Consider the following 16,529-nt stretch of genomic DNA (forward strand, 5'->3'; position numbering starts at 1 on the left):
TATACATTTATTTAGTCAATAATAAATTATTTCTTGTCCACTCTAGAACTATTTAAACAGATAATAAAAAAATAGTGATTTTTGGTATGTTTTATTTTCTGTTTAGACAAAAACAATACCGAAGACGAGCTCTGCATGTGTGAACATTCATCTTCTATGTTTTAGGAACCACATCCTGTCAGAGAACAATGTCTTGATTCACGAGCACATAATAAAAACCGCGATCTTGTTAACACGGGAAGTCTGTGAAATACACATTTTCTGCTGCGTTTGCATGCCTCATCCCAGAGAAACAGTTTTTGGTGGGAAAACCAGAGGTTTTCTGAAACAATGAGTTATTGTGGTTAGTTAGCTCTAGCGGCTAATTTTGTTCATGCTAACTGCTGCTTTCTGCACAACAAACCACAACAATAATGGTGTTTGATGGGTTTCTGCAGAATCCATTTTTATTTAATTCCAAACAGTTGTTGGAAAATTTTATTTTTAAAATATGTTTCAAGCTTTAGTTTCGTCTACAACCTGAAAATGGTATAACGATAGCCTTCATTATGTACATGTACTCCTATCCATCCTATTTGTGACTGGAATATCTGTTATTAATGTGATATTTTGCATTTTTGCTATAATGTAAACTAAAAAGGATTACATTTGATCGTGTTTTAAGAAAAAGTTGGTCTTTTTCTCAAAGTTCAATTAATCTGATCCACTTCTGTGTCACATTATAATTTATAATAGCCTTTTTACTACAGTTGTACAGTTTCAGAAATATAGCAATTTGTAAAAATAATTGTTTTAAAAGAAGTTAATCAAAATTACAATATTATTCAATTCCAGAAACACCTTATTGAGTTAAAAAGGGAAATTAAATGTTGTTGTATCTCATTCGGATTTCTTCAAAGATATGTTGTGGATGTTGATGATTGTGTGAAGGAAAGATCTCCTGTAGTGGTCAGTATTACAGCGATTCTGAATAAGCTTCTGACTCAAGTCAGATCATTTTAATACTCCTCATTTTAAGATAAATTCTTTGCACAATTATCTCGAGAGGTTCCATCATTCTGCATCAGCTTGTCAAGCTTTTTATCAATATTTTCTATTGTTCTTTGTTGCTTTAGCATCACACCAATAAACATGTGACATGTGAAAGTTAGCGCAGAGAGACAAAACCCCTCAGGACTCATGACGTTCACAATTTCAGGGTCTACAGGAAGAAAACAATGCTGTAGTTTTGCTTGTCCCCTGGATGCATGTGGTTTTTGAACAATTAGTTTTTCACAGGAAACCTTTCTTAAAGAGGTTTCTCCTTGTATCACACACTCAAACAGTTTGAAGTGTGAATGCTGCTTTTAAAATTTAGTATTTTCTGCAGAACTTCGGGTCTTACTGGTGCAATATGCAGTAAAGGTGTTGGATACACAGCAAATATCGAGGGAAAACTTTAAATCTGTAATCAAAATTATTTGCAAAGTTTAAAAGAACCCAGCTTGGAAACTTGGAAGAAATCACACTTTTTCCAGAAAATTCTGTTTATTCTGTGTAAGAATTTTACTAAATAAAAGATTCAAACCTAAATTGAACGCAGGGACCAACAGGCTCCACAAGAGGGCGATGTTGGTTAGATAATCAGCAAACACCACCTTCCTCCCAGTGTTATCTCAAATGTTTTTGCTGTTTTAAAACTACACCTGTTTGGTGTAGTTTGGTGAGGAACAACCAAACAGGTTGTTCCTCTCTACTGTCACCACATGCATGCTAACAGCTTAATGTAAACGAACAACCTGACATTAAATAATCCGCTCTCCTTTGTTGTTGAACAGTTATTTGGATGGAAGTGGGCTGAGTGTCATTGGACTAAGTTGGAATGAGTGAGATTTCTGTTAATTATGCAATTGGATATTAACTGAATTGTTTCTGTTGAAAAATGGCTTAAAATGCAGTTTTTGATGTCTAAATGTAACTAAAGTGAAGTTTCAAGAAGTTCTAAAAAAAAAATTACAGTATTAACCATATACATAGATTATGCTTGAGACAAGTAGTGACAAAGCAAACCAATATTTATACAGTACTTAGTATGCAAATTATGTAATAATTATTTACTTTTTAACATAATTTGTAAGATAAATATATATATGGTTTGTAATACTGGAAACCTTTATTTGTCTGGTTTTATTTCATTTAAAAAAGACTGTAAAATATATAAGCTGTTGCTCAGGTCATGTTTCTGCTAATTGACTCACCTGCTGCTCATTTGTTTTATTTGCAGTAAAGCACATTTTAAATCGCTCCTAATTTCTGGAACAATTCATCTAAGACATTTCTGTAAGTTTTTGTCATCTTATAAAGTGGTATTGATTAGGACTAGGTAAAATTATTACAGCATATTTGGTGTTAGAACTATTTTAATAGCTCAAATACCAAATATACCTTGATGAATGAATATACTTTTTTCGTCCTCAAATGGGAAATTCACAACATGCACAGTGGAGACAGCCATGGTCTTCCTCAATCAGCTCCAAGGATAATGAAACGGCAACCATTAGCATTACACCTCAACATTTCAGCTTTTCCAGCTGCATACAATTCAGATATTTTTAATTTTCTATGGAGAAAACCGCTTGCCGTCAGTGTTGCCCTCACAATGAGCCTCAGAAGGTGGGACCTACTGGTCAGTAATCAGAGATGTGATGTCACATGACCCCTGTAAGGTCAGCTTGTACAGTGGATGGAGCGCTCCCCTCTGAGTCATTCTCCATCATCACTGATGACGGACACAATTACTCGTTTATCAGCAGAAGTGATTCTGAGACGACCAATACATTGCGATTCTGTTTCTGTAATAATGATTTGCCAGATGTGAATCTGTGGCCTCCAAATCATTTATTATTTTGTCACAATTATGCAGCTCCAGCTATTTTTTTTAAATTATTTGTAAAAAAGTTAATTTGTTTGAAACTGACTCTGCACACAGAGCGTTGCTGTGCAGAAGGAGTAGCAGGGGTGCTTAGAGATGATAATCGCTTATACACTTGTGAGGCTCCTAATTGTGCTTTCATGAGATGTCGTTGATTAATGGACAAGATGATGGACATCCTGGGAATGTTGTCCACATGTGCGCTGTCCACGGGGGGTGCCGAAGAATCCACTTCAGCATTGTGAAGGCGCCTTTCTGAGAGGAAGAAAAAAAGGGGGCACAAAGTGAAAGTTTGGGACTTTGGGCAGCGCCGTTGTGAGGCGGAGTGAATGAGAGCCGGAGTCGTGCAGCCCGCCACATGGGACGTTCTCACTCAGGATAATGGAGGCCTTTCTGTGGCTCTTAACCCTCTTGTTGCATGCTGGGAATGGGCAGCCGTGCGCCTGCCGCTGACAACAGACACGCTCTCCCAGCTGAATAATTGAATTCTTACTCCCAGGAAAGTCTGCCCTTCTTCTTCTTCTCTTCGGACGTGTCCCGGGCCACACGTGGGCCTGACAGAAACTCTCCCAGGATTAACTTGTTTTCCAGGGAGGGGAAGACTGGATGTTGAATTGTATGGCTGCTAGAACAAATGGGGAACAGAGTTGGAAAAGTAGTGAAAAGAGTATTTACAGATGAACCATTGTCTGAAAGTTGTATCCATTCTTACACTTTCATTAAAGTCTGTTTTTCAGGTTCAATATTTAAATCCTGACTACTATATTTTCAAGAAAGTGTTACATTTAATTTCAAAATTCACATTTTTATGCTTCCATTTGTATTTCTACTGTTTCTAAAAACAACCCAAACGGTTAAAAAACCCACCAAGATGTTTTTTGGCAATAAGTTAATGCTTTTTGGTGTTTCATCTAGTAACCCCACTGAATCCCAGCCCGTTACTTAGCAACCCCAACGGAACTCTGCCCGTCGCCTAGCAACCCAAATGGAACTCCAGCACATTTGGCCAACTGGTTTTACCGTTTCTGGAAAAGGCGAGTGTTTTTTTGTTGACTTACCATTCAGAAACCATTCGCTGCATTCTTGCTGGTTGTGTAGGGGGCTGTACTAATGCTTTTCAAAGATACACGGTTGTGTAATTGTACATCTGTTTGCAGCTCTTTTCACATCTGAGTGTAAACGTTGTGTTAGGGGGAGTGGCCAACAGCAGCTTATTTAGATTTACAGTAACAGAACCCTCAAAATAGGCAGAACTGACCAGACTAAAATCTCATTACAAAAAAATTTAATTAATATGTTTTGTACAGCCTAACCTGTTCAAGGAAGCATAACAAATCACCTTAAAGGCTGCACTTGAGTTAAAAGTGTGGATTAATTGAGATCTAGTTGAGGTGTGCTGGGCTTTTATGGTGAAAAAAATCACCTGTTCCAAAAGATTAAACTTGTAATTTATTGGTCCATCTATGTTAAGTAGGGTGGCTGAAGGTATTTGTGATCTACTCTTCCCATAAAACAGCATTAAAAATTCCTCAATAATATTTATTAATGTACTTCAAACCTTCTCTTACCTTTCTGGAAGAGTTACACCAATTGCTCTGTAATTGTTTTTATAGATTATGTTAGAAGTACCAGTGCCCACCATGGGGAAAAAGAACCTTTTTGTTCCCTTTGTTATATAAGTGACAAAATCGGGGGACAGTTATGACTTTCACGGTCCAGTTAATGGCTCACAAACCCCTAAACAACTCAGCTCCCTCTGGTTATCGACAACCTGATGTGCATTCAAAATTAAAATCGATAGCGGAACAGAAAAAAGGAGAAAAAAGCTATTGATTTTTGGACTTTAAAGGCTTTATTTAGCTCGACAGCTGCACGGTACAGAGGGATAGTGTTGCCTGCAGGTGGCTTTCAGGTTATTTTATTTCCTACAAATGTCGAGATCTAGATCAGATTGAGGTTGTTTTGGTGAGCATGTCACTGAAGGGGTTGCTGCTGCGTGTTTGTGGTCATTGCAGGACGTGCTGCTTCTTTGCCCCGGGCCGATGAGCTCATCAGGTGGCGGGTGTGAGCCGTAGGCAGGGGTCATCGCCTCCGTCCTGCTCTGCGACCAAACACAAAAGGTGTTTCCTTCCTTCAGCTGCGCTCACTTTCACCTGTCACTCAGACTTTTCGGGGTAGCTGCGCCTGTGGAGGGCGGCTCCAGGTGAGCGTTCAAGTGTGGCTGATGATTCATTGGCAGTCCATCTTCAGGGAACAACATGCTAGCTTTAGCGACAAACTGTAGGTTCATTACTGCTGCCTGACATTTGTAAAGTTACACAGATAAAAGTAATTTAGGTTTAGCCTGTCATATGAATAAAACAATGGAGAGATAGTCACAGTATTACTATTTGTTACTAAATATTTAGTTTGCTTATTAATAGAAATTAGAAATTTATATATTAGAAATTAATGAATAACGTGAAAACATAACTTTGAATACTTGAAGACCGCTTTTAAAAAATAATAATAATTTAATTGTATAGTCCTACGGACCTAAAGACAAACTATCTAGATTCAGCAAACAGCTTCAGTTATTACAGCTAGAAATTAGTGATCAGGCCTCTAATCTGGGTTAGTGATGGACTCTGACCTGAACCTTCAGAACCACATGAAGACGGTTACAAAGTCGGCCTTCTATCACCTAATTAATATTTCCAGGATTAAAGGAAGGTCTAGAGAAAATCATCCATGCCTTGATCTTTAATTGCATTGATTAGTACAACAGTGATTTCACAGATCGGCCTGAAAAATCAGAACATTGCTGCTGCTGGTGTTCTGACTAAAACCAGGAAGTTGGAGCACATCACTCCAGTTTTAAAGTTCCTACACTGGCTCCCTGTAGCTCAAAGAATAGACTTTAAAATCCTGTTGTTAGTTTATAAATCACTGAATGGCTTAGCACCACAATCTGCTGCTGTCATAGCAACCTTCCCGACCTCTCAGGTCTTCTGGTTCTGCTCTGCTCTGCATCCCCATAACCAGAACCAAACAGGAAGCAGCATTCAGCTTCTATGCATCACAAATCTGGAACAAATTGCCAGATTTGTGATGCATAGACTGCAAAACAGCCGAAATACTGAGTTCCTTCAAATCAAGGCTAAAAGCTCACCTGTTTGGAGTTGTTTTTGAACCATAATAACTGGAACGTTGACAAACATATTTGACGTGTTTTCATGATTTTAACAATCAGACTTGACAAATGCAATGTTTATTGGTTTTCACAACTGTTGCATGTTGTATTCATAATGTTTTTAGGTTAGCCAAAGTGCTTTTCAGTGGGTAAAATAAGATAAAACACAACATATAAAATAAAATTAAAAGATAATAAAAGTGTCACTCACTTTGAACATGCATGTGTTAATCTGAAGAGGCCAAGGTTAGAGTTTTTTCCTCGTAATATAGGCTGAATAAAATTGCTGTCAATTTTTGACTGTGTAATTTTACAACACTTCATATGTTACAAATCATAAGGAAATGAAACATAGTTTGTTTTTAAGGACTAAGTACCTCAGGTGTGAAAACAACCAGTGGTGTTTCTTTCATGAATGGAGCAAGCCCTTTGTTTTTCTGCCTCCCAACAAATAAAAATACAGAAAGTCATTTGAGAATTAACAGTGGAATAAAATGCCGTCCACTTCTGCAAACGCATGCAACCTAATGTTCACTACAACTCTCTCTGATTGTATAGAAGTAGTGTAAGTTGTATATATGTTTTTCAATCTAGTTCTTGTGCACCCCTTTTTTCTAATGTCACCCTGGGCAACTGCCCTTACTGCCACTGATTATCATTCAGATTTAAAGTGACATTTTTTAATTTATTTTTTGTAAATTTTAGCATTTATGATTAAAATCTAGTTTTTTGGGGGGGTTCCTAGGTAATTTGTGATGCCCAATCAAAAATAGCATAATCAGCAAAACTTCACGACATTTAAAGTTTTCATATTTGCTATTTGCCTCAAGATTTAAAGAGAATCTGAATAAATTCAAGACACATTTACATCTATGTAAATAAATTGCAATCTCTACTTAAAAAGAGATTGTGTAAATAGTTTTTTGCTTGACGCACTGACGTATGTATAAAGATGCTTCTCCATAGTTGCAAACAATTAAAAGCCATGTTTTGTCATTGGGTGGCGTGTTTATTGGCCTCACTTCAACGTTTTCATGTTTGCTTTTGGAGCTGTCCTCAGGTCTCTGTTTACACAGCCGTCTCTGGCAGAACGCACAATGTACTGTAGGTGGAGAAAACGCAGACATAATGAGAAGCCTGCGACTGATCCTCTTTCATGCTGCTTGTAACACAAAACATGCGTGGAAAACACACAAAGGGGAAATTACTCTGCAGCTAATAATCACAGTGATGTGTGACAAGTCATTTCCTCACAATGGATGAATGTAATGTGGGAAAACAACAAAACTAAATCTTGTTACTGGATGCCACAGTAAAGATTTCCAAACATCTTTGAGTTTATTTTTTTAAATTTTAATAACAAAAATAGATTAAAACTACTTCTAAGCAAAAAAATTAATATATTAAAGGCATAAAATATGTTACATTTACAATTTAATTGAGTTTTTTCAGATGGAAACCAGGCATTTTTGTATGTTTATTTCTAGAACTAGAATAGCTTTCATCCAGATCTACATTTATAGATAGCGCTATGATGCAAATGAAGAAAGAAAACAAATTCTTTAAAATAATATTTTAATTTATTTCAATCAAGAACTCATGCAGATATACTGGAAAAAAAATTAAGAACCCACTGCACTGAATCCCATTGAAAACCTGCTGGTTATTCCACTAAATGTTGGTTTTTTAACTCTTCTTGAGTTAAAACATTAGCATTGTTGTTTCTAAATGAATATTAACTTGGTTTCTTTGCAGTATTTGAGGTCTGAAATCACTGCATCTTTTTCGTTATTTTGACCATTTCTCATTTTCTGCAAATAAATACTACATTTTTGCTTAGAATTTCAGAGACATGTTGTCACTAGTTCATAGAATAAAAGAACAATGTTAATTTTACTAAAACATATACATATAAAACCGTAAACTCAGAGAAACTGATCGTTTTAAGTTGCCTCCATTTTTTCCAAAGCTGTATGTGCAAGCTTTTATAGTCGTTAGTGCTAATGAATCCCTTTCAAAAAGTAAAAAAAAATTGTGAATGTGACTTTTTAAAAATTATTATTTTTAAGCATATTCCCCAGTTAAACTGTAAATTACAATCCACAAGCAACATAAACAGCATTTTGAATCATATTTCTAAGGTTTTATACACTCATTTAAAAAGTTTTTTCCTTATTGCATATTGCTCCAAAAGTTGCGAATGTATCAACTTTGCAGGTTATTGGTAAGCTTATCAATCAATCAATCAATCAATCAAATTTTATTTGTATAGCACATTTCAGCAGCAAGACATTTCAAAGTGCTTTACATCATTACAAACACAGCTTATAGTATTATCATTTACACAGAAGCAATAATTGACACAAACAAAATAGATTTCTGTTCTATTAATAAGAGTTTCTATTGGTTGCAACAGTTGTGTTCAACAAGTGGCTCCATGTCAGTCTAGCTGAGTTGCTCTGTACCTTTCTCTACCAGCAGAGGGTGACATTCGCTCTGCCGTCTGTCAGCTACGACTCCTTCCCCTCCCGTCGCCATCAAAGCGGTAACCTCTCCTAATCCCCTCCCCCTCCTTGTTGCTGTGGAGACGGCTCAGACGAGCAGGTGATGCATTGACAGGGAGCAGATGGTTCCCCGTGGAGGTAAGCATGGCTGAACAATGCTTCCATATTTATCATAAAGTCTTGCTGACTCTCGTTGTCTCTCTTCTTCAAATGTGTTTGCATGCATAACTTCAAAGCTGAAACACACACACAGTTTTGTTTTTATCACTTGTGGGGACTTTACTTTGACTTATATTTATGTTTTACACCTAAACCCTTACCCTCTCGCTAACCCTAACCATTACATAGCAAACTCTTACCCCAACTCTAGCCCTGCCCCTATCAATCACATACCTAACCCAAAAAATGGCATTTCCCCTGATGGGGACCAAAATGTCCCCACAAGGAGCAGTGGTCCCCACAACTCCACATTGTAGACAGAAGTAAGTCCCCACCAGGGTATAAAAACCTGGTTCACACACACACACACACACATGCATAGATGTTTGTTGACCTGATGGTTCTGTGAATACAGCAGAGTTTGTACAGTCTGAGCGAGGTTGTGGCAGGTTAAAGTGGGGGACCGTGACCTCCAGGGGGTGCTGTGGGAGAGAGAAGTTGAGGCAAAAAATCCAATCCCAGTTATTTTTTTTATTCTTACAATTTCTGTTATTCAATCTTTTTTATATATATATAAAATATAAGTTAAAATAATAGATTTAAGTGTTATTTTTTTTGCTCCATTTTCTGATTGGCTTGTTCCTCAAGCAAGCACGAGCAAGAAAGCCCAGCAGTGGATGGCACTGCTGCAAAAAACCTACAAGAACCATGGGAATAAAATGAAATAAAATTTGGTGTAATCAATATAAAATATTACATTACGTTTCTTTACATATTTTGTACCATTGCCTGATGGTTTATAAAACTTTCCCCTCAACTTGATGAATAGAAGCTAGTTTACTGTATTTTAGATGGAGGCGTTTGTGTCCTGCAGGTGTTCCTGAGCTTTTCGCCGCAGTAACTCACTCCTCTAAAGAAGCTCCGTCTTTAGCCGCTGTCTCCCTTGGAGATAAAGTACAGACACCCCTCTCTGCCTGCCTCTTTCATTCAGCTAACTCCTGAATAATCCAGCAACAATACGCTTCTCCAAGGCAGTGAGCAGGGATTCCACCCTCGTTTCGGGAGGAGGGGATCGGCTAATGCATGTAAAAAACAGCCATTTTTTTCCTTGAATAAGTGGTGAAGGGGAAAAAGTGCGTGTCACAATAGAAGCTGTGAAGCGCTACGCTTAACCCACCACACCTGGAGCACACAACGGGGAGTGAAAGTGGCAGGCCACCTCTTCTCCCCCCCGACTTCACCCATCATCACCTATCAAAACAGGCTGTAGGAAGCTGGGTTGGGTGGACGGGAAAGGGGGGCCTTGCTATGATAAAGACGCACAGTGAGGAGCCATTCAAGGGCCCTGTCCCATAATGGAGTCACTAATAGGTGCCTATTCAGTGGGGAAAGTGTTTGCTGGAGGAGGGGGAGAAAAAAAAGTTTCAGGGAAGCAACAATCACTTTGTCTGAGGCCTTGTGTATGTAAAATTTATGCAGCACTCCACCCCGTCCCCAACTCTTTCTGCTGTCCTTTCATTTAAAGAGCGTCACCACTGAATAGGCGACATACATAGTTTGGAGTCTTTCTTTCATCCTTACTTGAAAATAATTGAATGGTCGGCTCTCGAGCGAGTCCAGTATGAGGTTGTTCTCAGAAAACTCGTGCTGTAAACTTACACAGATGACCAGCATTTACACAATAATGTCTTTACCGATTGGTTTAAATGTAAAATCTGTCTAAAAAGCAGTAAAAGTTGCAAGAGAACTTCAGTTTGAACAATTTATGAGCTGTAAGGGTGTTTTTACTGTGGTTTTCATCGGTGGTCCTCTAATTTTTTTTCTTAAAACATTTTGAAACTAACATTGTTTGGTGTTTGCTTAAAGGGGACCTGTTATGCAAAATTTTCTTTTTGCATGTTTATAAACTCCCATTTTGGTTGACATTGTTTCTAAAAACAGCCCAAGCACTAAGTACACAATAAATTAATGATTTTTGGTGTGTGTTTAAAAAAACATCCTAAATATTGAGTCAAAATCAACAGAAACTGTCCTGTTACCTAAGTGCAGGTTCAGCACGTTTGGTCAGCTGGTTTTACCGCTCTATAATGGCTGCTGGAAAAGACAAGAATTTTGTTATTGACTTACCATCCAGAAACCACCTGCTTCATTCTTGTTTGTTGTGCAGGAGGCTCCACGTCTGCTTTTCAAAGATGTACGGTTGTATAATTGCTTATTTGTTTTCAACCATTTTCGCAAGCGAGTGTAAACATTGACTTGTGGGGAGGGGTGTGGCCAGCAGCAAATTATTTGGATTACAAGTGACAATAGGCCCTAAAGCATCTAGTTTTGAAAGGAGTAAAAATAGGCAGAACTGAGAAGAAGAAAAATATTTTTTTGCAAAAAATTTTATGAATATGTTTTGTGCAGGTTTGTCCTAATCTGTTCAAGGAAGCAGTGGTGCACTTTAAAAAATGAAGGAAAGCAGCAGAATAAGTAGTGGCATGCCTGAAAGCAAGTTATTGCTCATTTTAACAAAAAAATTACTTAATATTGATTAAAAAGTACTGGGTCCATTTTCCTCCAGTGAAATAATCTGCCAATGGTACAAGTACTTTTTCATTAAGATTAAGGGTTTATTGGCTCTATAGTTTGGTGAAAAGTTACTTATAAGTTAGTTTTGTCTGTTTTCATGTGTACTAATATATGTGCACTAGAAACTAGACCAAAATACTTGGTAAGATTTTGTGTTTTTGCAGTGAGGACACCCACTGCCACTACTCCTCAGCAGCGAAACTGACCTCGTGGGTGAGCTGACTAATCTGGAAATACTGAGACCATATTGTAAGAGATTGAATAAAATACGGCGGCCATATTGTGGTTTGCGTCAAGCAGCTTAGCTGACAGATTGATGAGTTGAGAAAATAGCGGCGCTAACCACGGGACAAGCGGAGGCTCCCAGCATGGCATGGTAACTGGGGTTTGGAGTCAGGCCTGCTGCCCACAGCAGCCGGTGCAGGTCACGGCTCTTTGATTGTCCGTCCCGCTCCTGACAAAGGGCAGCGTGTGGTGGGCAGGGCAGCTTTTCTTAAAACAGCATGATAGCTCTTGTAATTGTATTTTTATGTGCTTTGTCAGCTCTTGTGTGCTGATGTATGTGTTTGTTGGCATCCTCATTAAAAGGCTGTTACTTGTTTGTTCTTTGAATATAAGGATTTTCTTTTTGTCTAGGAATACGTTTCTACATTGACAACCAAGAATTTGTCATTATTCCTATTGTGCGCTGTGAGGAAATGTTTATTTATGACTCCAGTAAACATCACCTACCAGTAAGAGGAGCTATTTTTGATTGGATTTGGTGTTACTATCATACTGCTCTGTGAAAACGTGTTTGCACTCCTGTAGATTAGTTTCTTTGACTAAAATAAGCAAATTTTGTCAAGACGTTCAAACATATTTTCATATCAAAGATAACCAGAGTAAATGCAAAAAGCAGTTTTCTATAAATTTTGCTTTTTTTAAGTGGATTTTGGCAATAAACTTATGTTTTTTGGTGTCTTGAAAATGAGCGGTTTCAAATATCTTCGGAATGTAACGTCACAAATTAACATTGCCTAGCAACCCCAGGGAAACTCCGCCTGTTACTCAGCAATGCCAGCAGAACTCCACTCGTCTCCTAGCAACCCAAGCTGAGCTCCAGCAATATTGTTTAGCTGATTTTACCACTGTATGTGCTGTACAATGGCTACTGGAAAATTGTTTTGTTGTTGACTTACCATCCAGAAACCACTTGCTGAATTATTGTTCATTGTGCAGGAGGCTCTACTAATACTTTTTAAAGATGTATGGCTATATAATTGCAGCCATTTTCACATGTGAGTGTAAACTGAGTTGGATAGGTCATCTTTAAAGTTCACCCTTATCTATTTCACATTGAATTTCCCTTTGTGATCAATAAAGTATTTTTGAATTGAATGAAGATAATGGTGGATAACGAACAGGTTATGCCAATACTCTCTTTACTGTAACATGATGGGATTTGAAGTTGTACTGAAAAATAGACAAAACAAAAATCATGTTATAAATGAGTTTGGATTAAAATTAATGTATTTGAAATTATGATTTTCTGTTTTGCATATTTAGATTTGAAGTTATTAGCCAGATGAATCAGGACTTTCCAGCTTTTTGTCCTTTTGGACACTTTTCCATTGCAGTCTTCTAGCAATCAGTCCTCTGGCATCTGGATTATGCTGACCTGCTCTGCAGAGCCCCCACCAGCTTCAACACAGAGAGATCTCAGGCAGAGTCAGTTTTGTGGAGGGAGATGTTAAAGAGAGGTCTTGATCTCACAAGCCAAAAGAAGCTTATTCAAGTCGTGTTGGATCCTTTTGCTTTGGAAAAACATGGATAAAGCTCTTTCCTTGGTCAAATTGGACAATGATACGTGAGAACACTGCAAAAACACCAAATCTTACCAAATATCTTTAGTCTATTCTGTTGTAAATATCTTAGTATACTTGAAATAAGATAAAACTAACTCAAAAGGGACTTTTCAGCAAAATATAAGAGCTTGTTTTATGTAAATAATTCCTTAATATTGATTTTTTTAAAAATACTCATTCTATTGGCATTTCAAAATTATTACATATTTTGAAATTATTTTAAGTTTTCTGTGAGAAACGGCGGTAAACACCATGGCAACCAGTGTCATCCCTTAGAAGCTTATTCTTAATATTAACCCTTCCAAACCAAAAAAAACAACTTTGACTTTAAGTGGCACTTATTCAGGTCAAATTCATTTCAAAAATACTTTCTTGATCTTAAAGGGAAATTAAATAACAGGAAAAAAATGTCTTTTTCAACAATATTAAGGAATGATTTACTTAGAATGAGTTATATCTTGCTGAAAAATTACTTGTAAGTTAGTTTTGTCTTATTTAATATATTTTCACTAGAAACTAGACCAAAAATACTTGGTAATATCTGGTGGTAGTATGTGATTGCCCTGCTTTTCCAGCAGAAATAAATTTTGTCATGAGTGTAACTGTTTGCCGGTTACCAGAGAAACCGCTCCACATTCTTCTTGTTAATATTAAACCAAGAACTTTCCTGCGCTGCGTCCGGCCCGACATTCACTCTTCGCAATGAGCTCAGATTGCAGACGCAGATCTAGAGCTTCTCAGAGAGCACACCCACAGGTCGGCCGACTTCGGCTGCCTCTGATTTGTGGAATCGACAGGCTCCATTGTTATCACAAAGCTTGCCACTATGCACCTCTAATGTAATTAAGAAGAGGAGATTTATGCTGCTGCGTGCCAGTCCAGAACCTGATCCATGTTGCATCTGGAGTCAGGTTGAAAAGCTGTCTTTCTCTCCAGCTGCTCCTGATTCCTGCTCTGGACTCTGTCACTCTGGGCTGCACAGCTGTTCAATGTTTAATTCAAAGCACTGCTCTGTTGTTACCCTTGTTTCTTCTGTACATGTGACAGAAAAACAGAGATGAAGTTTGTCTGTGGTAGGAAAGTAACGTTGGAGGACAGAGGTGGGTAGAGTACTCAAGTAAGAGTAGCACTACTTCAACATACGTTTACTCAAGTAAATGAAATGAGTAAAAAAGTATTTGATGCTTTTATTAATTACTCAGTACTTGAGTTGCCTTTTACCAGTCATTTAACATTTAAAGATTACTTAATATAGCCAAAATATATAGTTATGTGGAAATCTTGGCATTTAAGGCCACAATGAAAATGTTTCTTAGAAATGAGTACTAGGGGCATACTAAAAAATATTAAAATTATAAGAAAAAGTTATAGTATTACAAGAATAGACCTAAAATTCAGAGAACAAAATTGCAGTATTACAAGAATACTCATATTACAAAAATAAAGTGAAAATAGTATTACTATAATAAAGTCGTAATATTACAAAAATAAAGTAATATGAGAATAAAGTCAAAATAATGAGAATTAAGTGAATATTTTGAGAATAATGTAATATTTTGACTTTATTCTCGTAACAACTCTGTCTTTATAATTTAATTAAATTTTTTTATTTTGTTAGCATGTCCTTAGTACTCGTCTTACAAAAATCAAAATCAGTTTCTTTTCATATAAAACATATGAAACCTTATTAATGTTTGCTTAATACAAGCTAGTTCTTCATTCAGTGAAGTTACTAACAGAGGGTAAAGCGTACAGAAAGTTTACTCAAGTAGGAGTAGTGATAATTCATAGTTAAATTACCAAAGTAAAAGTAAAAATACTACTGTACTCAAGGTACATTATTTTTCAAAACTAGTTACTGCCATCTCTGTCAGAGGCCCAACCTTTGTTACTTAATGTTCAGGGAAACAGGCTTGAGAGTCTAAATGGTAATTATTAACAGAATATTATTTAAAAAGGTCTGCATGTTTAGCCTCCCACAGAGAGAGTTCACTCTGCTCTTTCACTTTTAAACCAGAAGGGAATATTAGTCAAAAGATTGAAGTATATTTATGTGTACAGAAGCGTAAAAATGTAAAGACTAGAACTTGTTGGATATGTCTTCTTTTGAAAGGAGAGGAGCTCTGGATTTTCTGTCTGAACGCCGACGGAGCAGAAATCAGGATTTCAAGCATCCGAGGAGGCTTCTGTCTCTACCTGCCAGGCAACCCGACTGCTCTGGCTCTGGACGCCGCGGGCCGCACAGGGTGAGTCCCTCCATGCCCACCCAGGTCTTCCTCCACAACTCGGCATCCTGAATATAAGACATATCAAATGAGCCCCATGTCGAGAACATGAGAGAGACGGTCCAGAGCATCTGTCCCCCTTGCTGAAGCTAATGAATGTTAAGTAGGTTAGTCACCGATGTGCCAGTGTCTCCCGGGTCATTGTGGCAGCAGAGCTGTGCTTTTGTCAGGGTGCGCCAGCCCCCTGTGAGACATCTTAAATGGCTGGACCCGCTTTGCCCTGCACACAATCTCACCACCAATAGTCACCATATTGATCCTCTTGCTTGCAGATTAAAGCAGAAAAGCAGCTCTGTCCTATCAGCAGGGCTCCCCGGCTCATTTCAGGGTCACAGAGTCCCTGCAGCCCCCTGACCCGAACCCCAACGTGTGCGCCCAGAACCGCCAGTGTGAGGAACACTGCAAAAATACAAAATCTGAACCAGATTCTTATTCAAATGTATTAGTTTTGTCTCATTTAATGTGAAGTAACTATTTAGCAAGAAATATGAGCTTGTTTTAATTAAATAATTCCTTAATTTTGATTGAGAAACATTCCAAGTTTCAGTAGGAGATTATTTCACTTATAACAAGATATTTTCCCATGTTGTAAGTGAAATAATCTACCAGTGAAAACAGCACTTTTTCATCAATATACAGCAATTATTGACTTGAAATGAGCTGCTATATCTTCCTGATACGTTACTTGTAACTTATTTTAAGTGTACTAAGATATTTTAGTGTGGTCTCATTTTTAATGTACCAAGATATTTTCAGTAGAATTGATCAGAAATACTTGATAATATTTTGTGTTTTTGGAGTAGTTGAGCTTATTTACTAACCAATTTGATCAAAAATATGAGCTTTATTTATTTTTTTACTTATTGGAAAAACGTTTTGTTATAAGTAAAATAATTTTCCAATTTAACTAGCAGTTTTTTCTACCAATATCAACAAATTATTGACTTAAAATGAGCTGATATATCTTGCAGAAAAGTTATTTGTAAGTTAGTTTTGTCTTATTTTAAGTGTACTAATATATTCTCACGAGAATAGATGAAGAATACTTGGTAAAATTAGGTGTTTTTGCAGCGTTCT

The 16,529-nt window shown here is 37.3% G+C and overlaps 1 protein-coding gene across 3 annotated transcripts in view; it reads left to right on the forward strand.

Moving 5' to 3' along the window:
- The first annotated feature begins 4,915 nt into the window (after positions 1–4,915).
- LOC114160688 (histone-lysine N-methyltransferase 2D) overlaps positions 4,916–16,529 on the forward strand; it is a 69,190-nt gene continuing 57,576 nt past the window's right edge. For 2 of the 3 annotated variants that reach the window (XM_028043389.1, XM_028043391.1), the window contains exon 1: positions 15,171–15,413. In XM_028043389.1, the coding sequence (XP_027899190.1) occupies positions 15,264–15,413 (150 nt within the window). In that variant the 5' untranslated portion in view covers positions 15,171–15,263. Of the gene's footprint in view, positions 5,115–8,561; positions 8,726–15,170; positions 15,414–16,529 lie in introns of those variants that run through there. The other variant, XM_028043390.1, reaches the window with a different exon arrangement.

This window comes from Xiphophorus couchianus, chromosome 17 (genome assembly GCF_001444195.1).
Source record: "Xiphophorus couchianus chromosome 17, X_couchianus-1.0, whole genome shotgun sequence".
Classification (NCBI taxonomy): Eukaryota; Metazoa; Chordata; class Actinopteri; order Cyprinodontiformes; family Poeciliidae; genus Xiphophorus; species Xiphophorus couchianus.